Source organism: Staurois parvus, unplaced genomic scaffold (genome assembly GCF_062004578.1).
Source record: "Staurois parvus isolate SC_StPar_1 unplaced genomic scaffold, SC_StPar_1.0 ptg000340l, whole genome shotgun sequence".
Taxonomy (NCBI): Eukaryota; Metazoa; Chordata; class Amphibia; order Anura; family Ranidae; genus Staurois; species Staurois parvus.
The window spans coordinates 5,665,743-5,692,519 of NW_028318136.1; the positions used below are offsets into that span (position 1 = coordinate 5,665,743).

Below are 26,777 nucleotides of genomic sequence, written 5' to 3' on the forward strand. Positions count from 1 at the left end.
TATTTGCTTTGCAAGGAGATTTTTGAATTTTGATTGGATGATGGAAGTTAGATTCAACACATCCACAAGGCTCTGTGAAAAATTCCCAAAGTGCAACTTCCCTTGCAAAGTGAAAAGCCCATTTGCCTAGGGATGTAAATCAACCCCACTGACTCCTAGCAAGTTCACTATCAGTAATGACATAATTCTAGAGCCGAAATTCAAGCTGTTGGTGGTCCTGCCAATTCCACCTGGCACAACAAACTTAGACTAAGGAATCAAAGAAGCTTGGTGAATAAAAGTTGGCTGAACAGTGACTGCAGCCAATCAGATGCAGTAGCTGTTCAGGTATTCTGACAGCTGTTGGTGTCAGCTGTTAGAAAACAATAGATGGCAGCCAGGGATTGGTCTATCCATTATGTTTAGCATGGATGGGGGAGTCTATGGATTTCTCTTGTTCAGTATGCCTAATGTTGTCATTATTTACAGGAATTAGCTTGTTGAAGAAAAAATCCAGTTCCATAATAACCTTCAATTGTTCATTGACTCAATATGGAACTTTTAAAAAGTCAGTCCACCCAGTAGTGATATTTTGTCTGTAGGTGGAACCAGGAGCGGATTGACCATTTAGCCACTCGGGCACTGCTTGAGGGCCTGGGGTCAGTAGGGGGCCCCATGAGATGCCCCTGGTACCTTTCATAGGCTTTTTTGCATGTGGTTTGAGTGTGGGCGAGGACACAGGGGCCCCATGATTTCCTATTGCCCGGGGGCCCCATGAGTTGTCAGTCCACCCCTGGGTAGAATCGGATGGGATAAACTGCACCTGGCTGCTTATATGTCTTGGATACTCCAACAGTGAGATCTGCCATCATTTCTGACTCTGTATCTGAACACCCAGGAGGTTTGGGTTATGTCAATCATCTTTGTGTGGTCATGCTCTTCATGTTGTCTGTCCCATGATATAAAATTATTGAGACATATTGCAGGGAGAAAGGAAACCCCTCATAATGACTACAGTAGGAGTGCAGGCCCAGGATATCTCACCGAGAGAGTCCTCAGACATTTAGATGATTTTAACTCTCCAGTATCTATCAAAACCAAAAAAAAAATCAGTTTTGGGAGCACTGACTTTTTAAGAATTATTGAACATGCCTACTTATGCCAAAAAAAATTCTTTGTTTTAGTTGGGTGCAAACATTTTGCACATTTATAGTCTATTTTGGTGGGCATATATTTTGTCAAGCTTACCTTGCTGTCATTTCACTTTTAAAATGATGATGTTTTACAGTTAATAATGTTAATTTTACTTTTACATATTAAATGCTTGCTGTATTATATCTGCAGCAATAAATTACTTATACATATATGCAGTTTGTTCATTCTCTGTAAAGGCTAGGGGTAGTTTATGTTACCAATCAGCCTTGTAGATCAACAACTGCGCAAGAAATAGGTTGATTTATTAAAAGCAAATAGGCAATTCACTTTGCTGGGGAATTTTCCCTTAGCTGACTGAATGAGGAGAAGTTGATTTCTAACATGCATTCATATGCAAACAAAAATATTGTGTGTTTTTTTGCCTTCTACTGTATGTGATTGGGTATTCTTTACAAATCTTCTTCACCTTCACTAAACTTAAAGAAAATTCACTTGCAAAGTTTGGTTTTAGTAAAGCAATCCCAAAATTTCAGATGCACAAACTTGTCTAGCCAACATGCTCTGAATAGATACAAACAAGCACAAGTTTGAATAGCATACAAACAAGCACATCCATTGTGCAGCACTATGTAGCACGAAGCAGATCCTACATATATATTGAGCAAATTGGCCCCATGTACTTATAAGTTTACAAATTATGCACTGCACATTAAAGTATATCTAAAGCCCACATTTTTTTTCGTTTTGGATAAAGTTGGGTAAACCCATATATTGTTTTTTTTTTTTCTTGCTGTCAGTGTCCCACTGGGAAGATTTTTCTTCACTTCCTATCGTGAAGACACAGCAAGAAGAGGGAATCTCTCCAAACAAAAGTTGTCACCAGAACAAGTATCTTTATTGGAAGGTTTTCCCTTTATTGCTGTTTAGGTGAAAGGTTAAGATTTTGAATTTTTCTGTGTTTTCAGTCTTTGTGAAAATGATCACCAGGGTAAAAAAAGAAAGCCAGTCTCCCCAGCAGGGACACAGAACACATTAAAAACCTGACAGAGGGTTCTTTAGTCCAAATGTAAAACCTTCTTTTTCTGCTTTAGATGCACCTTAAACTTTTTTTTTTAAATTTAAAAACATTTAGAAGAGCTAATGACTCAGGAATGAGGAAAAAAAATGGAGACTAAAGTTTATTTTCATCTAATGCATATTGAAAAAAATTGATCACAATAGTGGAAAATGATTGGAAAAATTATCTTAGGCACAGTTAACTATATTTGCAAATCGCTACTGGACCAAGAAGCTCATGGTAACAATTTGCCAATTTTTACTGAATCCAGGCAAAAAGTTTCACATGTAAAACTACAAAATTTTATTATTACATGCCATTAAAATAGAGTAAATTCAAGAGTGCATATGAGGGAGTTATAGAGACCTCTGACAATTTACTTCTACAAATATTAAAAACTAATCACGTAGATACAATAACCATAGACCCCATACATGACAGAGGGGAACAGCACCAGACATGTTTATATACCCAGAGTAGTTATAAAAGGGAAGATCAATGCAATACTGCTTCCAGACAATATAAAATATACTGTCAACTATCAGGCCATATGGATGCCCATCAGCTCTAAGTAACCACCAGCTGCCCCAAACGTCCTACCAGAAAAGGGACCAGATCTGTCCATGGGGACATCTGCCCAAGGCCCCAGAAGGGAGCCTACGTGTCAGCATCCTGTCTAGGGAGATAAACACTAATTGGTCCCGGCATGTCATCTCAGGATTAAGTCAACACACAGCGCACACGAGCCAGGGTGGGCAAGCTAGCAATGTCACCTCCATGGTAGACCTCTCGCCCTCCCCTTCACCAGTCCACCCACTGCCACACGCCTCATATTAACCAGTGAAATTCACACAATGCTCCATGACATCACAACCCGTCCGGCTTAAAGATGGTCACCCAACTATCTTTGATGATCCTTATTTCCAACTGCTGCCCTCATCTTCCAGCTTCCTTTAGTGACATCCCGAGCAAGACACCCTTCGCTACCTGTGTTCCTTGCTGCCCGTCCGCTCTGCTCCGAGGTAAGTCTCCGAATCTCTTTCCTCTTCCAGTTTTCTATCCGCAGGATATCTGATCCAGATTTAAAATAGAGAGGTTTAGCCATCCTGATAAAATTATGACTAATGATTTAAAGTCCTTACCCCGATAATGCAGCTCTGCTCCTCTGATCTAGATTAACTTCTTTATGTTGGGGTCAACAGCTCGGGAAATAAACACTGCACAAGGGTCTCTTTATCCAGATACATCTCTTTTTTCACACCAGCATTATTCTGAGAAGTCCTGCATCATAATTTGAAGACAAACACTTGAACTTCAAAGAACTTGAATACAACTGAACAGACAGAACAGGATAGATCCTGAAGCTAGAGAGATACAAGAGACAAGACGATGGATATAAAGACGAAAGAACAGACTTGAAGAGATAGATAGATAGATAGATAGATAGATAGATAGATAGATAGATAGATAGATAGATAGATAGATACTTTGATTCATTTTTAAATCATTAGGAATCATATACATTTTTTTACACACTGTTTTTGGGACTAGAATAAAAAAAGTAAATTTATTTTATTTTTATTTATGTATGTATAAATATTTGTTCATTTATGTATTAAAAAATATATTTTTATATATATATATTTTTTTTTTTTTATTATTATATATTAAATATATAGTATATACACATCTACATACACTTAAATGCACACAACACCTATACATGCTTGCATAGTATATCGACATTACGCCAGTTGTAAATTGCAAACAAAATAATTATTTTCATTGTTCCAACTTGTCCCTTCCTAACGTCAAAGGTTTTATGAGTTGTTTTTTTTTTTATTCATACTTGCCAAAGCCCTGACATGTTTCCCACAAAGGATGTGGTGTCTCATTTAAAAGCATAAACTGCCTGTAGTACCAGATCTGTCATTAAAACACCCTCCCACTATGGGAATGTCTGTCTCAGAAAACTTGACACTTTCTCTTCCCTCACCTTGATCAGTGAAGACATTATTATTCTCGCTTTTAGACCCTTTTCCTATGTGCCAGGAGCAAGTTGTTTAGTCTTGTATGTAAGTGACAAATTTTGATGTTTTTGTATTGCTGTATCTGATCTGGTCTTGAAATGAGCCATCGAAAAGGCAGATCATTCACTGTATAATTTTTTTGAGTCATGGGACTGATTGTAGATCATAAACTGCATTTAATTCTAAATGACTGACCTTAAAATAAACATAAAGAGCTATTGTATTGCAATGGGCTCACTTTAAATTTCATACTGCAAGCCAGAGCAGCAGTAAAGTAACCCACTATAACAGCATTAAGGACACACTTTACTTTCATATGCTTGCACAAGTTCTTGAAGTATGTACTGTGCCAAAAGGCAAACGTAATTTTTTTATTCTAAACCGTAAACAGAAATTTAGTCTATGTGAACTTTCAATAGTCAACTTAAGTCATGTTAACTGTGGACCATGTCCTCGCTTCATTTATCTGGCACCAAGCAGTGTTGGAATGTATGCAGTTGGGGTTATTGGATACTTCAAAATATTTCTAAAGTCTTCTTCTACATTTTAAAATCTTCTAAAATCTTAAACATGTGTATGTATTGTATCCTGCAATAGTTTGGAGAACTAAAATAAAAAAATGTTTCCAGTGGCAGACATCTCACTAAGAAGTTTATAGTGTAAAATGCGAATATATAATATAGAAACAAAATCATATACAATATCTAAGAAAGGTATAGTCCATGTTATGTGTCTATAGGTCAGATTGCTCTTTCTAACTTTCGTCTTCATTTCTGTTCATAAAAGCAAGTTTTGTTTCCTGGTTTTAGCTGTAGCTGCATCTTAGTTTTGATGATAACACTGACAAATGGAAGATACAAAGTGAGGACAATAAAGATTGCATTAACTTTAGTTGAGGAGGAGCCATTCCTTTTAGATGTAGTCTAATGCTGCCTAAACACACTTGCCAATATTATGCCAATTTCAATCACTCTTACCCAACTTTTGAAACAAAGAAACAATAGCATTAAGGTAATCTACTCCCAAAAATAGTTTCATTTGCATAATGTTATCTAACTAGCATGGATGTTAGTAGGTTGCATGGTTTTGACCGTAAGTTGCTAGATTGTTGTGTATAGGCAGCATTAAGGTGACTCACAAAAAGTTGCTCAAGACAGGCAAATCTGGCAACCAATACCCACTGTAGATGGAGACAAGCAGAAGCTCTGCTATGCTTTATTAGGGTTCATGGTTCCTTGGTGCTTTATGGTGGTCATAATTGATCCAATCCTGCTCTTGCTTTTAATGGGCTGATGCAAAACCCGTAGCTAGGATGGGCCACTTTTGAGCTATCCTAAGGGAATCTCAACATGGACTCCCAAGTTCCAGAAGCACACTGAGGTTTGCACCCAGATATATACCACTTGTGAGAACATTTCCATGCAAAGAGGGACTATTTCTTTCTGATTATATTGAGAAAAGGAAATGTACGGAGTGCGCCATACAGTCCATTGGCTTAGAATCAAGACAGTTAGCGTATCCTTAAATAGAAGGTTGCTACCTCTGGTTATATGATCCGATTCACACCCATGATTAGTCCCTTATATCTTTACCACCCTTGCAAAAAAAAACTTTCATGATTTGTGCCTTATTTTGTCTGAATTATATGGCCAGACCTGCAAGATATAGTTAGCAAAACCCTGATAAATCTTCTGGAGCATTTGAAAACATATGTAATAACAGATAAATTAACTGTGCAATTGGATTTTTGACCCCTCAAACCATATCTAACGCTGGCCATACATTATACAATTTTCTTGAGAATTTTGCTTTAGATTTACCAGAAACCATATAATAGTTAAAGGTAAATCTACATGAAATTGGGCAGAAATTGAATAGAAAATTGTAAGAAAATTGTATAGTGTATGCCCAGCCTAAGTGGACAACAAACAGGTGTAAATCTTGGGGTGGAGGTAGTTCATATACACCTTAATAATCATCAGAATAAAACGGCAATTACCTTTCTTGCAGATCACTGGAATATTTTGCGGAAGCTATAAAAATAACAGTAATACAAACCAACTTGTTGATATTGAGAGAATAAAATTAAGACATCTACATAAGCATCTTATAAAGTTCTCCTAAAAAAGGCTTACAAAAACATTTATCACAACTATTATTTAGGTACAGTCATTGTCTGGTAACTGGCCCAGTTTCAAATTCATTGAAATGTGTGTAAACTTGTACAAAAGGGCAGCACAGTGGCTAAATGGTTAGCACTTCCGCCTGGCAGTACTAGGGTTGTTGGTTCGAATCCCAGCCACGGCACCACCTGCCTGGAGTTTGCATGTTCTCCCTGTGTCTGTGTGGGTTTCCTCCGGGTACTCCGGTTTCCTCCCACACTACAAAAAGACATGCTGGTAGGTGAATTGGATCCTGTCTAAATTGGCCCTAGTATGTGTATGTATGAATGTGAGTTAGGGACCTTAGATTGTACGCCCCTTGAGGGTTAGGGACTGATGTGAATGTACAATATATATGTAAAGCGCTGTGCAAATTGACTGCGCTATATAAGTACCTGAAATAAAAAAATAAAATAATAAGTAAATATATATGCCCATTTTCTATATGAAGAGACCTGTTTATAAAAAAGAGCTACCTATACAAATCTAGATACCAGAACCCAATGTCAGCATTATCTTTGTGATTGAGGATCATTCTTGGTGTAAATAGAATGCACACAACCCTCTAGGATATACTGGTTTTTAAAAAATCAAATAGATTGGAAAATAAAAATTGAAGACGGTTCCCCACTTTCTGTGCTAAAGGGGCAAAGTGAATCCAGTACTTGATTTTGTATTACAAACACCTCTCAGAAACACAGGAAAATGCATGTCAACAGTCAAAAAAGATATCTTACAAAGGCCTGGTTGCTCTTAAATTGTGCTTATGTACTGACAGCTATACACCAGTCCTGTGCGCTGGCACAAAACCTACAAGCTCCAGTCAATAGCTGCTGTAGAGTCAATCCCCATTCACCTCCTGCAGTGCGAGACAAATGGAGGGTTAACCAACTCCAAAGACAAGTCCCCTTTATGCCTTTGTATTAATCCCAATGTGATCTGTATTACTCAGCCTATTAACCCTGCATGGACCACACAGTGCAGGTGACAGTCATATTCTTGGCTCCACTGAGTGGGTCACAGTGGCACTGAGATTTCCTGGTATAGTTTTTAAACACAACTGTCTTATTGTGTTTTATTGCAGAGAACACGACTGATGGTTAGCCTGACTGACGACTGACTGAGGAATTTGCATAAGGTAGGTAAACCTATCTGTCCACAAATAAAACTTTAGAAAGTAGTGCTACTACAAAATTCCTACTTAGCAAAACATTTCCGAAACACTTTTGTAATTGTCAGTAGAAGGAACTTGTTTGTTAAAAGTGCTTATCACTAGATAGATAGACTATCTATCTATCTTCTTCTATTCTAATTAAGTCATTCAAATATGCCTAAAAAGCCTATCAACAGACATGCAATACAAGCATCAGATTGTTGCTGTAGCAGCTGGGGATGGTCAATTATTCAGGGACAAACTGTTTAGCACTAATAATTGGGGATGGTCTTTTGTCTGTCATTTGACTACTACTCCTCCTAGAGACTTCCATGTTAATCTTCTGCAAAGATAGTGCTCTGCTGGATGACTTGCAGAGCGTGTTCTGATGCTAAGTGATGACTTACAATAACACCAAGAGTTCAATTAAATTAGTGTGCATGCACACTATACAAATATGCATCACTATTTCTTGTTTGGTGTGCATCAACCGCACAGTAAAACGTGTTTCATGCTGTATTTTTTCTAAATGATTGTTAGCTTGGTGTATTGGTGTGACCTAGGATGACATAAAACAATGCATTGCTGGTGAAGTTCATTTTGACGAGGTTTTGAAAAAGTGTCAAACTGATGTAATGTGAATATGCACCATCCTCAAATGTACCATTTTGTTAGAGCACAGAGTAATAAAGTATGTCATCTCCCTTCATATAATAATATAATGATAGATAGATAGATAGATAGATAGATAGATAGATAGATAGATAGATAGATAGATAGATACTTTGATTCATTTTTAAATCATTAGGAATCATATACATTTTTTTACACACTGTTTTTGGGACTAGAATAAAAAAAGTAAATTTATTTTATTTATGTATGTATAAATATTTGTTCATTTATGTATTTTAAAAAAAAAAATATATATATATATATATATTATCTTTTTTTAATTATATATTAAATATATAGTATATACACATCTACATACACTTAAATGCACACAACACCTATACGTGCTTGCATAGTATATCGACATTATGCCAGTAGATAGATAGATAGATAGATAGATAGATAGATAGATAGATAGATACTTTGATTCATTTATAAATCATTAGGAAGAAAAGAAAATAAAAGAATAAAAATTAACAAGGGATTGCACATAAAAAAGTTTTATAAAATATCAAAATAAAAAAAAGCAGTGTAAGTAGTTTATAAAATAATTTAGACATTTTAAAAATTCTTCTTGGCAAAACAAAAAAAAAACCATACAATAACGTATAGTAAAAAAGTCAATAAAATGCTGGGTAAAAAGGTATAGCACTTTGTCATTCATAGTGGGGTACTATAAACATAAAATGTGTTTGTAAAAAATAGAAATCACTCCATGACTCCAGTTGGCATAATAAACTGTGTACCAACAACTTTTAAAAACAACAATTTATAGCACCTGCCATTATATTGATAAGTGACTCAGGCAATGGATAATAACTGTCTGGCCCCATTACACAGATCTCTATCAAATTCTTTAGCACAATGACAATGTCCAGTGGGAAGCAATTAGCTAAAGGTAGGTGTTAATGACTGTGTACTCAAATCTTAATGCACATTACCTGAACTAAATGGGTAGCAAACTGTACACTAATGCAGTTAGATGGGATGGGTATATCTGCAGCGATTGCCTTTCATATGATAATATTGCACAAAGAGTGGCAGGAAAACCAATCTCTAAAAACTAGTTTTTAGTGAATACAGGCAAAAAACGGAGAAAAAAACAGAAGTTACAATGATACAATTGTTAAATTTGACACAAAGCAGCTATTTGAATAAATAAAATATTACAAAACAATTATAAAATTGTTAAATTTGATACAGAGCAGCCATTCAAATTAATAAAATATCACAAAAACAATTTGATCATTTCAGTAGCTATATAGAAAGCAAAACTCAATAAAATATATCTATGTTTGCAGTTTATTTTTATATGAATGGTCAAAGTAGAGTTTTAACATTTTTATTTTTTATTGAGTTATTGCACAAATGTAGAAGTACAGAATTCTTTTCTACAAATTATTATCCACACAGACAAAACAAAATTGTATAAATGAGAACTAATAGATATTCCTTATATGACCATTAGTATAAAATGCAGAGAACAAATAAAAATAATACTAAATAAAACTAAATCATAGTCCAATTGCCTATTCATATACAATCTAAGTAGACTGTGGAATAAATAAAATATGAAACTAAAACAAAAAGCTGAAGAAAACTATCAATCACATACATAAAATATTGTAAAATATATGTATTGGTTTATGATCAGAGGAGTCCAGATTTAAAATGTGAGGAGGTTTCAAATAAAATTATGTTATGGAATAGACTAAATTTAACATACAAGTAAAAAAGGGTTGTTCAGCCAGAACAACTATTTTTTTTAATTGAAATCATTATTTTGCTATCATTTTCTAAGTACATTTTTTAATAGCAGCTAAAAGAAAAAAAGGTATAAAATGGGAGTTTGGGGCATCCACATGCTAGTATAAGGCACATTTAGTCACTGCTCAAACTAAATTAGTATTTCCGAGATTAAATCAACAATAAAATTAAACTACAAGTTTTAAATGGACTCCTCAACTGTACTAATGAGGCCACTGATAGAATGTGATAGATGTGCTAGACATTTAGGAAGGGTATGGATTGCAAGTGGTACCCAGTGCAAATTGAATCATTTGGATTGTTTGGTGATTTGTTATCACAGATCACTTTGATCTATCAGTTTCACAAGAAAGATATTTTCAGGTAAGAGCACTTTGTATTTCAAATGTGGTGTGCGAAAGTACAGTTTAATTAGTTAAAAACACTTTATCTAAAGTTCTACTTGCTCTAAATTCATTGTGCAATAATGGCTAAATCAGTAGCCTACTTGTTTAATAGTTAAGTAATTCAGAATTCTCTAACTTAATTTCTCAACCAATAACTCCTTCTATATATCAAGACTACTTTTACTGGGAGACTACCAGAGCTAGGAAAGTAAACCTAAAGCTGGCCATACATTATACAATTTTCTTATTCAATGTAGTGCAAGGGCCTGCCTGATTGCATACAAATTGAAAGTGTTTAGGTTTGACCTCATATTATATGGTTTTGGTAAATCTAAAGAAAAATTGTAAATTGTAAGAAAATTATATAATGTATGGCCAGCCTAAGGCCCTTCTCTTTCATTTTTTATTTATCATAATTATATCTGTAAAACGTTTCTGTAAGGATAGACCAAATTATAAAAGATTGTTTCACACAGAAATCCAATCATACAGCATCTCAAGCGCCCTCTACAAGAAAGTACAATCCAAACTCACATGTTTTTGCGTTACAAATGGCTGTGTGTATAAGTGGGTGATGCAGCAACCGTCAATTGGTCACATGCCTGATGAAGGGGTCCTGCGAGACTCCGAAACGTTGCCTTGCTGTAACCAGTGATCGTTCATTAAAACATTTGGACCCATATTGGTGATCTTTGGTGTGCTGGTGGCATTCTCCCTTGCTGTACAAGAAAGATGTACATTATGAACATATAGAGAGAGATTTCACTCTGTTACAGCATTAAACTCACTGGTTATAAGTCATACTCATCTACAAAAGATCAATACTAAATGTGAGTTCCGAACATTTTGTTAACCCAAATAACGTATTTTGTAATAATCTTTAACACTGAATCCAGCACATACATCATTCTATTATTGAGGAAAGGCACTGGCATTTTTCACATTAGGTTCAACTCACAAAGCTAACACACCAAGATAAGAATACTTATTTCCAAAAACAGTGGCAGTTATTTTCGGTTGAGTCCAATTGCATTCACATGGCTAAAATTAAGAAACTTATCCTTGTGTTCTAGCTTAATGATATCAGCCAAAAAACTATGTAAGAAAGCAAAACCAACGCCAACATAGTCAACTCTGATCATAAAGCTGTGGCTTCATATAAATTCATGCAGTGGCTTCATATAAATTCAGATGTCACATTTGCTAAAAGCCATTATTGTGCATTTTTCAACTTCTTGGGATACATGTGGGAAAAATAAACTTAGATAAGTATAAGATCTCCTGCGCAGAGAAGTGACATTATTACAGGTCCCATTAGGGAATACTCTCAAATGCCGGTAATTGAGAAGATGTTGAGCCAATTACTTAGTATCATTGCTGCTGAGTAGTTTATTGCAGTCCTATTAACTTGTGCTTGTATACAGAGCTCTGATTTTGGCTGAAGGAGCTACATCCCCCCACTCCCACCCCAAGGGGCTACAGCCTGAAGGGGGTAAAGAGAATAATTTAGAATATTCTCAACCAGATGTGATTCTGGAGGAGTAGGCTAACAGATCCCCCTATCTCTGTTTACCCAATTAGCACAGTATTAACACACCCTCAGTGATTGCAATTGACACCCAAACAAAAAGGTGTAATAGGATATTAGCTGGGGACACCTCACCCATTTTCCCCATGTTAAATAAATCCTTTTGTATCTCCCAGATCACTATGTGGAACCATTGTCTTATGTCATTACCCCCCTGGTGAACATACTGTAAGGAGGGGCATTTGACTATCAATGGCTGGCACTGGCTTCAGTTTGGTCATTTTACACTATAAAACCTTAAAATACATAAGGACAATAGAAATTCTCCTATTAAGGTCTCATTATCTCTGGAAAAACAGAACACTCTCCAGTTTAAACATTTAGTTCAACTACACAGAACAAAAGTTAAGCAACACTAAATAACACTATATTTTCTTCCATTTAGTGTGGTATCCCTAATAAATACGTGTTGAAAATATTATATTTATATATATATATATATATATGGGCGGCGCAGTGGCTTAGTGGTTAGCATGTCTGCCTTGCAGTAAATGGGTCATGGGTTCGATTCCCGACCATGGTGCCTCCTGCATGGAGCCTGCATGTTCTCCCTGTGCCTGTGTGGGTTTCCTCCGGGTGCTCCAGTTTCCTCCCACACTCCAAAGACATGCTGGTAGGTTAATTGGCTCCTGTCTAAATTGTCCCTAGTATGTGTATGTATGAATGTGAGTTAGGGACCTTAGATTGTACACCCCTTGAGGGTTAGGGACTGATGTGAATGTTCAATATATATATGTGTAAAGCGCTGCGTAAATTGACAGTGCTATATAAGTACCTGAAATAAATAAATAAAAAATATATATATATATATATTTTTTTTTTTTAACAAATATTAAAATATTAATTACAATTACCCCGAAGATGACAAAACGCTTACTTTTTTCTGTTAAAATCCACATTACTACCTTAAAATATTACCCCAGCACAAGTTCTTGTAAAGTCTCCACCCTAAATTGAGGGGGAAGTGTACTGGGGAGTAATGGGGGAGGTGTGGAGTGGGTGGAGATTTCCATACACCCTTGATTTAATTAGTTAGTGGTCTGGAGGGGGAGCTTTTAAAGCAAACATTGATCTTACCTGTCCTCAGTAGGCTCAGAAGACTTCTTGGACATATGATATAGTTTTGGAGAACACGGAACAATGAGTCCTACTTTGTGGACTTTTTACGAGGGGAATTAAGCATCGTCTTTGGTGTCTGTATTTTTCAGAAGAATCTAAGGGAGATTTGCTAACTGCTTTAAGACCTTGGTGAAGTCGAGGAGTCCGAACAAGGAGCTAACAAGTTTTCAATCACTAAGGCCTCCAAACACCCAGGTTTTGAAATGATGTCCTACATTAAACAGCCCCACTATGCAGTGAATGGGCTAACATTAGCTGGAACAGGAATGGATCTACTGCACTCGGCAGTGGGATACCCAAGTAAGTACTATACCTTAGTATTGTATGTAATTATTTTTATGTTGTAAGTTATTTGTTGTTGTGTTGTTTTGCTATTCAAGTCTTAGTGAAGAATAGTCTTAGATACAAATATCTTTTGCTATAAAATGTCGACAATTACAAGTACTTGTGAGATATTTATTCGAAACAGCGCTGTGTTATATAGATGAATAGGTGCAAGACAGTCTTAGACAGAAACAACATTAGTTTATTAATAATGTTAGTGTACTAAGGAAAGAAACATAAATTTAACCAGATAGCTTAATTTTCTGAAGTTTTTTGTTCTCTTTTTCCTTGTAGACTGTTATTCTAAATATGATTGGTCTATTGAACAGGGATTTTTTTCCTGTCTGAAAACAAGTTACATCTATCTGATTTCTACTTCTAAAGATATGTATTGACTGCTATTAAGGAATAATTCTGAACTGTGTTACACATTGGGGTAGATTTACTAAAACTGGAGAGTGCAAAATCTGGTGCAAATGTGCATGGTAGCCAATCAGATTCTAATTTCGGCTTGTTCAAGTAAGCTTTACCTAAAAAAAAAAACACAGGATGGTGATTAGTTTCTATGCAGAGCTGCACCAGATTATGCACTCTCCAGTTTTAGTAAATCAACTTCATTATCTCTAATAATAGGCTAGAAAGAAAAGCAGAAATTATTTCCTTTCCTAAATCATCTGGTAATCTATTTAGAAATCATAAGGAAAAATGTAATCATAGACTGGATATTCTATACATCAGCATTATTATTTGTTTAAATATAGCTAATATTTCCTTAGGTAGCACACTGGGTTCATGTTTATTTTAAAAGTATGAACTGATTTGGAACTAAGTAACTGTTTGGTGTCCAAAGTTCACCAAAGAAAATGTATTGTTCCTAAAATATTGCATTTCTTTATCTAAACTCTTTCCTTTTTTAAATAATCTCAGCAACTCCAAGAAAACAAAGGAGAGAGAGAACGACTTTCACAAGGGCACAGCTTGATATTTTGGAAGCCTTATTTGCTAAAACCCGTTACCCCGACATATTCATGAGGGAGGAGGTGGCCTTAAAGATAAATCTGCCAGAGTCAAGAGTACAGGTAAGAAACCAATAGCCAATAGCTTATATTATTATCACTAATATATCTGTTCTGATGCCCCTGCAATGGCCACACAAGGCAAGAACTTTAACTGCTGCTTAGATTGATGATGATTAGGTGGTAAAAACAAGGTTGCAGAACTCAGAGAATAGAGAGCACAGAGCTCCAATCTAGACATCTGCAGTCTATGTTAAGCCAGAAAACATGTCTGTGCTCCATTGACAAAAGCAGAACACACAAAACAATTTCAGACACCAAATGAGATTTTTCAGCCGGCCACAGATGGATCAGCAGGGACCAGCCGAGATTCCAGCCATCCATCTATTGGCAAGTCGATCGGCTTAGGTACAACCAGCATGTCGTATTTTTAGCATCCGATTATCAGTGGCTAGAACCACTAGCAGCAATCATTGTGTTCTCCGCGCCCCAAGGAGAACACAATAGCTCTGCGGGAGGGATTCCCCCATCAACACTGTCGGTGTTGATGGGGAAATTGAGTGATTTTCTTTCCTCCAACCCATGGTCGCAGGAAAAAAAAAATCACATAATCTACGGGCTGCCTTAGAGTATTTTGGCTGTCTGGCTTTTTGGCTTAGTCAAGCCCCAGTTTAAAATATTAAATTTCTTGTCATATTTTGCCTGCTGTGGGAGAGTACTCCTTTCTGATCTGGAAAATGGCATGGATTAATACATCTCTGTAATACGCTTTAATTTTTCCATACAGTTAGTTGTGAGGAAAGTATACAGTTTGCCATAACTGATTTAATAAAAAAAATGTTCAAAGAAAAACTTCAACCAATGTGATGCTAATCAAGTTCATCAGGTGTTGGTAATAAGGTGCATTAAATAAAAAAATCTGTTCTTAAATAGGAATAAGACTACCTCTTAGCATTTTCGTTAAGGAAAAAAGTGTATTATATTAAAAAATCAATGAACATAAAACTTAGTGATACAGAGAATGAGGTCGTACAACCCACAGTTGTTGGGGGAAATGAGTTTGTCTCATGGAAAATAGAAATGTTTGCTTGCTCCCCCATTATTATACAAACAGAAAAATTGGTGAGATTTTTATGCCCATCATTTTTTAATGGCTTATGTATACTGTATATGGTTGGTGTTATGAATGCGAAGGAAATGTCATGGGGCCCTGCTGGTTTATGCTGTGGTGTAACAACACAGGGTGCAGAAGGTGCAAGTGCTCCTGGCCCCCTACATAAATTCTACATAATTAAACTTTATTTCCCAGTTGTGTGTTTTCACGTTACTTTTTACAAAACAAAGAAGATATTGTCTGTTTTTCACATCCTTTACTTTCTGTCATTTCCCAGTTGTCGATTTATTCTGACTATGGACTTTTTCTTCTTTCAGATAACTTTTGTGGATTCTTTAGGAATTAAGGAATTATTTTGATTTTAACAATGGTTGATATTTTTTTTTCTTAAAAACAGAAATCAAAATTTGTTTTGTTAAATGGTTACACAGTGCGTTTGAATTTTTTTCTCATAAACTATTAGGAGGGCCTTGTTTAGACTTTGTTCTAGGGCCCTATAGATTATAGTCCTGCCCCTAGCTTTATACAGCCTTTGTTTGGATTTCATAAACTATCAACTGAGCAAGACTGTCATATAAAAGGTCTGATGCAAACCCACATTGTGACTAGACTCTCATAAATAGTTGAGGAAAGTGGAAAGATAGCACTGGACCCGTAGGGTTATCTTATGTGTGCTGTTATCCTAAGGTATTGATGTTGGTGTAAATGATCCGATTCCTTGGCAGGCAGCTTCTACACCCCAGATGATCTCCACAGCCTCCTTGGCCTGTAGTGTAATGTAACCAGAATTGAAAGTGAAGCGCCACACCAATAAGAATGGAGGTCCAGATAAAGCTTTATTCCATTAAAATTCAGGGGTACAATCCAAAAAAGTAGCCAAAGCTTATAACAGTCAGTTTCAAAGGCTGTCATGGAGGGAGCCATTTCCTGACCCATGTACCTCTCACAAATTCTGGGGCAGTAAAGCTGAACTTGTAAAATAAGTCAATGCCTTGAAAATAGTTTGAGGTACTTGAGTTGTTTCCACGACAGCCATTCATTACAAAAGAGGTACTTTAAAGTAACCCATATCCACATCTGCAAATCAGGGAATATATATTCTATATATTATATATATTCTAAGATTTCCTTGGTGATTTCAGTTGCAAGATTTCTACACAGTAGTTTCTTTTCTATTAATCCTATTTGCTCATAGTTACATTTTACCTTTCAACTTGTAGGTTTGGTTTAAGAACAGACGGGCCAAATGTCGCCAACAGCAGCAACAAAGCAGTGGACAGGCCAAACCCCGTCCAGCCAAGAAGAAAACTTCCCCAGCAAGAGAGACTAACTCAGAAGCTAGCACCAATGGCCAATATAGTCCTCCTCCACCTGGCACAGCAGTGACTCCCAGCTCCACAGCTAGTGCCACAGTCTCTATCTGGAGTCCAGCCTCCATATCGCCAATTCCAGATCCATTATCTGCAGCCACCACTCCTTGTATGCAAAGATCAGCTGGATATCCCATGACATACAGTCAAGCCCCAGCCTACACTCAGAGCTATGGTGGATCCTCATCTTATTTCACAGGCCTGGACTGCAGCTCCTACTTATCTCCCATGCACCCACAGCTCTCAGCTCCAGGTGCCACGCTGAGTCCTATTGCCACTCCCACCATGGGTAGTCATCTCAGCCAGTCTCCGGCATCTCTCTCTGCCCAGGGATATGGAACTTCCAGCCTTGGCTTTACATCGGTGGATTGCTTAGACTACAAAGACCAAACTTCCTCTTGGAAGCTAAATTTCAATGCCACTGACTGTCTTGATTATAAGGACCAAAGTTCATGGAAATTCCAGGTCTTGTGAACCAAGTTGAATACTCCAAAGCTTGATATTCATGAATCTTAATCAACTAGATTCAATGGCATGGCTCTGAAGTCCAGCAGTGGCTAGATAACAAAACACACCAACGTCTAAAACTTCAGTGTTTATTTCTTGGTAGAAGGATATGCTGAAATGTTGTGCTTAGAAACAAACTTCCACTTCTCCTATTATAAATCATATTTTCTCTGATGTTAATGGGTGTTCAGATCTAGGACATGAAAGCACTTCGGTTGTGGGTAAAAAGAACTTTGTCGTACCATACAGCTGAGTCCAGTTTTGGATTTTGCCTTTGACTATGCATTGTGTACAAAAACCAACAACACCAACTCCACTGTCCTCTCCTTAATCATCAGTGTTTAGACTGGCAACAAATGAACAAAGATTTTCTAAATGTTACTAAACATTCAAGAGAGGATCTAGATCTTTGGAATTTTGAAAAGCTACAATTAGAAAAATTCTGTCGTGTCTATCTAGTAAATTCTAATTTACTATACCTATTTACTTGCTTACAAATTGTGGCAAGACAACACTGAATTGAGGAGATATAGGTGCACCATACATAGCAAGTCGGTATGAGGTTTGGGAGGTGACGCTACCAATGACATACTCGTGTTAAGATGTTTCCTTTTTTGCCTACCCAGTCTGTCATTCTGTATCCCACAGAAGCTGTCACAAAATTGTTTAAACCACCTAAGCAGCGCCATGTAAATCTGGATGTATTTTTTCATGTATTATATTTTTAAAACCAGTTTAACTTATTTTATAAAGAGTCATAGTCCATTCCAAGTGGATGAGGGCTTGTCACCCCCGTTCCTTTAAAAATTAAATGTGTCCCTGTGTACTTGACTTTGTTCTTGTGTAACATTGTATAGTGTTGTTAGTAGTCTGTATGTCTGCTGCCTCAAATGGTTGCTAAGAGAGAAGATTGTTTCTATAGATCTGTTATATTATTAATTATTGTTATTTGAAAAAAGTGTGAAATATCATTAAAATACAATGAATCATCCTTGTGTGTTGATTGTGCATCTGGTTAATACCAACCTGCAAAAGTGAGAACTGGAAAGTAAAAACAGTAACATCTATGGCAATAATTACCGTGTTTGTATTCCCCAACAATGAACTTCACTTATTTACTCCCTTTTGGTCTGTTTATGCACTGCTCAAAAAATTAAAGGAACACTTTTTATTCAGAGTCTAGCATCAAGTCAATTAAACTCCTGGGATATTGATCTGGTCAGTTAAGTAGCAGAGTAGGTTGTTAATCAGTTTCAGCTGCTTTGGTGTTAATGAAATTAACAACAAGTGCACTGGATGGGCAACAATGAGATGACCCTCAAAGCAGGAATGGTTTTACAGATGGAGGCCACTGACATTTTTTTCCTTTCTCATCTTTTCTGACCGTTTTTCACTAGTTTTGCATTTGGCTAGGGTCAGTGTCACTACAGGTAGCATGAGGCGATATCTGGACCCTACAGAGGTTGCACAGGCACTCCAACTCCTCCAGGATGGCACATTATTACGTGACCAAACAATCAGAAACAGACTTCATGAGGGTGGCCTGAGGGCACGACGTCCTCTAGTGGGCCCTGTGCTCACTGCCCAGCACCATAAAGCCCGATTGGCATTTGCCATTGAACACCAGAATTGGCAGGCCTGCCACTGGCGCCCTGTGCTTTTCACAGATGAGAGCAGCTTCACCCTGAGCACATGTGACAGACGTGAAAGGGTCTGGAGAAGCCCTGGAGAACATAATGCTGCCTACAACATTGTTTAGCATGACCATTTTGGTGGCGGGTCAGTGTTAGTCTGGGGAGGCATATCAGTGGAGAGACGCACAGACCTCTACAGGCTAGACAATGGCACCCTGACTGCCATTAGGTATTGGGATGTAATCCTTGGACCCATTGTCAGACCCTACACTGGTGCAGTGGGTACTGGGTTCCTCCTGGTGCATGACAATGCCCAGCCTCAAATGGCGAGAGTATACAGGCACTTCCTGGAGGATGAAGGAATTGATACCATTGAATGGCCCCCACGCTCGCCTGACCTAAATCCAATAGAACACCTCTGAGATATCATGTTTTGCTCCATCCAATGCCCCCAGGTTGCACCTCAGACTCTCCAGGAACTCAGTGATGCTCTGGTCCAGGTCTGGGAGGAAATACCCCAAGACACCCCTGCTGTCTCATTAGGAGCATGCCCCAACGATGTCAGGCATGCATGCAAACACGTGGAGGCCATGCAACCTACTGAGGACCATTTTGAGTTGCTGCAATGAAATTTCAGCAGAATGGACTAGCATGCTGCATAATTTTTTCACTTTAATTTTCAGGGTATCTTTAAAATCAGTCCTCTGTAGGTTGATAACTTTCATTTCCATCAAACGATGGGGCATCCTTACGTTCCTAACACATTACCCAGTCCATGTCAGTATAGATATCCAGTATATCATAAAAATGCAGCGCTATGAGTAAATGAGGAACTGATACATATATCAATACAGTAAGTAAAGAAATTAGTCCATGCAGCAGTTAATAATGTGACTTCAAGTGCTCTCCTTTAATTCGTATTATCCTGATATTCAGGCGTTGTGCGGAATGGTGCAGAAGAAATGTGCACTCACCAGAACGCACAGATAAATGAGCGTTTGTTAAACATAAGTTCCCCTCTGGAACGTTAGGAAAAGGTCTGTAAGGCGATAACCTCCCTTCAGGATTCCTGGGTGCTCCTGTCTGTTCCCTCAGTAGGTGGCTTGCGGACTTCTCCTTACAGCACGCCCCTTGTCCAGTAGATGGATGAGTGGCTGAAAATTGATGCTCCCCAGGGGAGTCAAGACAAGGACATACCCATAGTGTAGTAGGTGATATATAAAATTTATTAGCATACCAAGCTATTCGGTGGTGTACAGCAGTAAGTGTAAACGAATTATGGACTAACCGTCCAGATTGAAAGATGGCCGCCGGAGCTCCACGATGCTCCGACGGCGTGACGTCACGGCGTTCTTGGCTCCTCCTCCTCGGAGCATCGTGGAGCTCCGGCGGCCATCTTTCAATCTGGACGGTTAGTCCATAATTCGTTTACACTTACTGCTGTACACCACCGAATAGCTTGGTATGCTAATAAATTTTATATATCACCTACTACACTATGGGTATGTCCTTGTCTTGACTCCCCTGGGGAGCATCAATTTTCAGCCACTCATCCATCTACTGGACAAGGGGCGTGCTGTAAGGAGAAGTCCGCAAGCCACCTACTGAGGGAACAGACAGGAGCACCCAGGAATCCTGAAGGGAGGTTATCGCCTTACAGACCTTTTCCTAACGTTCCAGAGGGGAACTTATGTTTAACAAACGCTCATTTATCTGTGCGTTCTGGTGAGTGCACATTTCTTCTGCACCATTCCGCACAACGCCTGAATATCAGGATAATACGAATTAAAGGAGAGCACTTGAAGTCACATTATTAACTGCTGCATGGACTAATTTCTTTACTTACTGTATTGATATATATATCAGTTCCTCATTTACTCATAGCGCTGCATTTTTATGATATACTGGTTTTTTAGGGTGTTTGGTTACCTTATGTTCAGCGGCTATTTATTTTCCTATAGGGGCGCTCGTTTATAACTCTTTTACTATTTGATATTTTAGTATAGATATCCAGCATGATATTTTCTCCCATTGAGATCTAATGTGTTTTCAAAGTGTTCCTTTACATTTTTTGAGCATTGTATATATACTGTATATATACCATTGAATATGTTTTGTTATGACTGTTTAATAAGTGCAACAAAATACCTTTTGATAACGTAAACAAAATTCAGAGCTGTCCTGTATGGATTTCTCACTTCCTCTGTTATTTGAAAGACAGTAATTATCCCTCATAGTTTTTATCTTAGAACTACAGAATGTTTAGCCTTTAAGTTGTGAAGACAGGAGAGTAGGTGGGTCTGAGTAGTTCGGCAACAAAAAACTGGGTAGGGCTGACATCACTCCACAAAAATGTGTGTTGTCCATCCACGTCAGGATTTCAGTTCTGAGCACATTTCTGGCAGATCAACAAGTATTCTGTAGTTGTAGGTTCTTGGGGAAATGTGTATGTATTGAACTATACTATATGTTTATATATTTCTTTGCCCTAACATACATTTTAACTTTGTATGGTAGATAAGTAAATCTATAGGACAACTTCACCAAAATCCATATATTCCATTTTTAGGTAGGCAGAGGTTGGTTAAATCACCACTAAGATTTCCTTGGTGATTTCAATTGCAAGATTTCTACACAGTAGTTTCTACAAAGCCACGGTGAAGAGAGTAAATGTATTTACTTAGCTGGACAAAGCTTGTCTGTGAGAGCCCTGAGACTTAAAAGCAGCTACTGCATGCTGGGAACCAAACAAATCTGCAATCAGATTCTCCTTATGGGTTTGGGAAAATAAAAGGTGAGACATCACCAACAACAGAATCAAATATAGAGCATCTGTTCTTATAGTATCACTCCCTCTTCCACTAACCTAGCTAAATGTCACTGCTTTGTAATTGCTCAAGTAAAGCCCAGTACACGTGCCAAAATTTTAACCAAATTAAACCCGCGCCAAAGAAAATCAAAACCTCAATAAATAATTGCTGCTGCTCATAGATGCAAATAACACCAACACAATGTAACCAAACCGCAGCGCAAAAAAAGTGTGTACATAAATAAATTAAACAATAAAAAACATATACCAAAATTTGGCTGGATCAGCAGGAACTGTCTGACTTTTGGTACATGTGTACCACTATCTATTCAACAGAATCTGATCTAATGACCTGCTTTTGTTGAATGGTCATGCTGGAAAACCAGCATTCGATTAGTGCTTGCAGCCAATGGCTGCAAGTGCTGATCTGTGTATTCTGACTGTTGGGGGGGGGGGCCCTGTCAGGATACAATAGAACAGCAAAAGAGATCCCTGCATCAATTTCATGTGCTGATGCAAGGATCTGTCAGGTTTTTATGGTTGAACCCAGTTTAACAGTATGAAGCATTTCAGCAAGCTAGTGCTCTTCCAGAGATCCTCTTTCTGATGAGCTGCCATCAACGACAGGATTGCTATTGTGATATGGTCCTGAAGGTGGCCACACAACTCAGATGGACAATCTCTGTGCAATCTCCCTTTAGATTTACCAACAATGATGTATTGTTAAGACCTACCTAAACAAGTTCTTTATCCTGGCAAACCCTCAAACTACATAATTGTTGAAATATATAAATAAAATTATACATTAAAGTAGACCTTTAATTATATTTATGTTTAAGCTGTTTATTAGGGTTTCAGATCACACAGATCAAAAAGGATATTCATAAACAATTCATCTGAGTATATAATACATCATAACAAACACGGAAATGCAAAAGTACAATAGTACAGCACAAATCCAGTAACTTCAGATATCAATATTGGGACTATGAAAAGGAGAAAGATAAACAAGGTTATACATATGGTATAATAAAGAGTTTGATCACAGAGTTTCATCTAATCCTGAGTTGCCCAACAGTATATCAAATACGAGTGTAAGCTAGCGGTGGCCCCCTCTCATATGTTTTTCCTGAGCAGTGTGTGCATATGGGAACAGTGTGTTGACCAAAAGGGGAAGAGAAACATGAATAGATATAGAAGGCAAGGGTAAAGAAAAAAAGGGAGGAGGGAAAGATAGAAGAGACACAAAGGTACGCACACATGGAGGTCCTGCAAGTAGCCAAATGTTCAAGCCTTGCCTGACTTGAATGATGTGAAATTTGCAGAGTAGTAAAAATTGGACCATACCATTCAGGTGAGTTGACAGGACTCACTTCTGTTCCCTCCCAGGCTATCATGCACCCTAAATGATCAATTCTCTCCATTTTGCAAGCCTGACCCTTGACTATATTTACAAGTCTACATGAATAAATGCTTGACATGTCACAATGTACAGCAATCATATCATTTAAAAAAAAGAATTGATACCTTTTACTGTTACAAAGCAGTCTTTTAGCTTTAAATCAGCCATACATTTATCAAAGTTTGGTCTGTTTGTCAGGGACCGCCCGAGATTAGATCCATGTATGGACAAGTTGATTGTATCCAAGGCAGTCCATTGATCAACTTGGGTACAACCAGGGGCGGACTGACAACTCATGGGGCCCCCGGGCAATAGGGGATCATGGGGCCAAAACAGGGGATCAAACTCAAAAAAGCCTATGAAAAAGGTACCAGGGGCATCTCATGGGGCCCCATACTGACCCCGGGCCCTCGGGCAGTGCCCGAGTTTCCAAATGGTCAGTCCGCCCCTGGGTACAGCAAACCTATTAGATGTTTTATGTTTGATTACTGCCCGTGGCCTCTAACAATAATTATTGTGTTCTGTCAGCTGGGAAGGCTCCCTGCACCCCCCAACCCCCCCACAGGCAGAACACAGTAACACTGCAGGAGGTATTCCCTCATCAACACTGACTGTAATGATGGGGGAATTGAGTGATTTTCTTTCCTTCTGCTCGTGTTGGAAGGAAAGAAAATTGAGTAGTCAATGGGCTGCTTATGTCTGCTGCAGACAAGAGAAAACATTTCTTCAGTCTCCTCTCCCCCAGTGATCAAATTTCAACACTGTAACACTGCATTAGGCCACAAGTTAGGAGGCTGTGGAAGGGGCTGAATTCTGTTGTTCTACTGAATATACATCCCTCTTGTGAGAGCTTCTCTGCTAGGCAATGAAGAAGCTGTTAGACCATTTTTGTAAGCACAACTCCATATTTTTGCCCCCAGTCTTCCTCTGCCACTGGTTTAAAAATTCTTTTATACTTACCTTAATTTTAGGAGTCTTCCACATAGTCATGTGATGAGTTGTGGGCTATCTTCATCCTCTCCAGCATTGGTGGTTCTTTCTCCTACATAGACCAGCATTCACATCATAGATGTGAGATCTAGTCTATGCAGCATTCTTTTGTTAGCCCAGGTTGACTGATGATCAACCCCCAGGGAGTGTGTTTGTGACAGCCTTTTTTTTTAAGTCCGCGAACGTGCGAAAACGAAAAAACGCGTAAGTGTTCACAAAAAACGTGCAAGTGCAAAACACCACACAAAAAAGTGCACTTAGGGGTGTGCTTTCTCCTTCCCCCGAAGGGGATGGACCTCTACCCTGATCCCCTGGGGCACGAAGCTCCTGACAGAGACAAGGTTCCCATTTGGTCCACCTAGCCAAAATCCCTGGCGGGACCACCGTTCCTTGTGGCCAGCCGAAGCCAGCCACTCAGTACTTGGCCAGGGGGTTCTCCCGAAGAGAAAACCCCCTAGGGACAGGGGAGGAAGGAACCAAAAGGCCACACATCCTCCCCCTAGACTTCAGGGTAGGCCCGAGGACCCACACCCTCCATCCTGTGAGGAAATAAAACACACACATAAGAGTGAAAGTGACAAACAGTGGTAGAAAAATAAATAAATAAAGTGGTCGTGCAAATTGTGCACAGACTAGGCCCTGAGGCCTGTAGCAAAAATTGCCCCGAACTTAGCCAGAAGGCCTGGTCCCAAGGGCGCTGTGCAAGAAAAGTGCTTTGAATGCAGTGACTATGTGCCTTTTCACACGCTGGGGTCCCACACCCAAGTGTTACTAAGAGCACCCCTGAGGCGACCACTCAGGGGGCACTGGTTCGCGGACTTTCTGCCTTCCCGGCCCCTGGCCAAACAAGGTGGATCCGTTCAAATCAGGAGGAACTGGGCCCCTCCGGTCTTCCAGGGGGAATTACTCCCGGGCCCCAACAGCCTGTGGGCGCCTCGGTTTCTGTTCCAAGCTTTTAGCGGCTGCCGGAGGAAAATGGTGAGGATCATATGCCGCCCCCGCTGCCACTCCTGTCCAAGTGTAAAACAGAAGGTGACAGGCCACACGCGACCCCTGATGCTACACCAGTGGTTTGGGGTGTGTAATAAACATGTCTTAACTATGGGGTTTTTATTGCCCCCCCAAGCCACAAGTGAAAAGGAGCCTTTACTGTCCTGAGAACTGAGGCTGCTTTCACACAGATATGCTGAGTTTTACCTACACCACGGGCACAGCACAGTGCACCTGCACCTTTCCTGCAGGTTAGCTGCACTTTGCCATAGACTTCTATTATATCTTGCGTGTGTGGTGTACTTTCTGAAAGCGCACTAAACCTGCAAGATATAATAGAAGTCTTTGGCTCAGTGCAGCTAACCTGCAGGAAAGCCACAGGTGCAATGAGCTGCACCCGCGGATCATTGTGAAAGCAGCCTAATAGTTGTTAACCCTTTTATAAGTGCTAATATGCCCATCACAAAGTGCAGTGTATATACTAACCTTTTCCTCTTCCGGCTTCTGCTGGCATCACTCTCCAGGCTGCTGGGACAGGAACCAGTTCTACAGGGAAAGCATCAGTTTATGCAGCTCCTGCTCCCTCCGTGGCTGCCGGCTTCCACCATTTCCGGCTTCCACCACTGCCGGCTTAATTCACTCTTATGCTCTGCGGTGGCGGATCCATAAGCCTAGGTTGTGATCAGCAGGTTTCTGACCCTCCGCATTTGCTTCCACATGTGGCCCGTGGGACACAGGTTGAGCACCCCTGAAATAAAAGAAATTATAAACTTAAGGGGTAGCCTCCCTGGTGGTATTCCCGAGTGTAGCTCGGGGTAAAGTTTCAGTACCAAAAGCGGTGACCCAGAGCTACACTTACACTGCAGCGCTGCTCTGGGATCTGTTCTTCTCTTACCTTGTCCTGCGTTCCCATGATGTCCCTCCTGCAGTGTCCCCTGTAATGTTCTCTGGCGGATGCCAGCATCTGTCTTCTGGGTTCCGTCCCCTGCGACATCAGGACGTATGGGGACGGAACCGGCGGGAAATTTGAAAATGACAAAAAGTGACATTCACTAAATACACTAAAATCACATAGTAAAACATTAGTGTATCAAACCATTTCACATACATTTTGTCCCGAGTGCTTTGTCCTGTCACCTGCCTGCATTTTGACTGTTCTTCTGCCTGGAAACTTAGAAAAGTCCATGGCGTCCAAAAAGCGTCCCTTTAGGTCAAAATCGGTTTTAGACCAGCTATAGAATAGCGATAGTAAATTAGAACTACTTGCAGAATTGAGTGATAATGATTTGTGGGGAAATTTGTCATCAGACACTGAAAACGATTTTGCGACTTTGCTCAGTGATGTGCGAACTTGGCGCTATATTTCAAATTTCAGTGTTTTTGGTTTGATTATATTATTGAATTAAATTTATTATTATATTATTATTTTTTATGATTATTTATTAAATTATAATTTATGATTTCGTGTTTCAAGTTTTATCATACCCGGTATGTTTACTAGACTCTTGTTCGGACAGATTTCAGTGAGTTATTCCTAAAAATTACAGGCCTAC

The 26,777-nt window shown here is 38.8% G+C and overlaps 1 protein-coding gene and 2 long non-coding RNA genes across 3 annotated transcripts; 1 reads left to right on the plus strand and 2 right to left on the minus strand.

The window, feature by feature from the left end:
* Positions 1 to 2,479: 2,479 nt before the first annotated feature.
* On the minus strand, positions 2,480 to 3,542 carry LOC149456985 (uncharacterized). Its single transcript, XR_016313772.1, has 2 exons — positions 3,334 to 3,542; positions 2,480 to 3,262 (listed from the first exon to the last, which is right to left on the minus strand). It is a non-coding gene; the product is annotated as an uncharacterized LOC149456985 (long non-coding RNA).
* Positions 2,948 to 18,390, plus strand: LOC149456986 (homeobox protein otx5). Its single transcript, XM_089684272.1, has 5 exons — positions 2,948 to 3,213; positions 7,468 to 7,521; positions 13,158 to 13,368; positions 14,320 to 14,471; positions 16,743 to 18,390. The coding sequence occupies exons 3-5, from the start codon at positions 13,272 to 13,274 to the stop codon at positions 17,364 to 17,366; spliced, it is 873 nt and encodes a 290-aa protein (XP_089540398.1). The 5' UTR covers positions 2,948 to 3,213; positions 7,468 to 7,521; positions 13,158 to 13,271; the 3' UTR covers positions 17,367 to 18,390.
* Positions 9,994 to 26,574, minus strand: LOC149456987 (uncharacterized). The gene is made up of 3 exons (XR_016313771.1): positions 26,120 to 26,574; positions 25,711 to 25,972; positions 9,994 to 11,080 (listed from the first exon to the last, which is right to left on the minus strand). It is a non-coding gene; the product is annotated as an uncharacterized LOC149456987 (long non-coding RNA).
* Positions 26,575 to 26,777: the final 203 nt, after the last annotated feature.

Excerpts from the sequence above, each read along its gene's own strand:
- LOC149456986 (XM_089684272.1), top strand. The coding sequence starts at position 13,272 with ATGATGTCCTACATTAAACAGCCCCACTATGCAGTGAATGGGCTAACA. Across the intron at positions 13,369-14,319 it reads CTCGGCAGTGGGATACCCAA|CAACTCCAAGAAAACAAAGG; the intron begins GTAAGTACTATA and ends AAATAATCTCAG. Across the intron at positions 14,472-16,742 it reads TGCCAGAGTCAAGAGTACAG|GTTTGGTTTAAGAACAGACG; the intron begins GTAAGAAACCAA and ends TTCAACTTGTAG.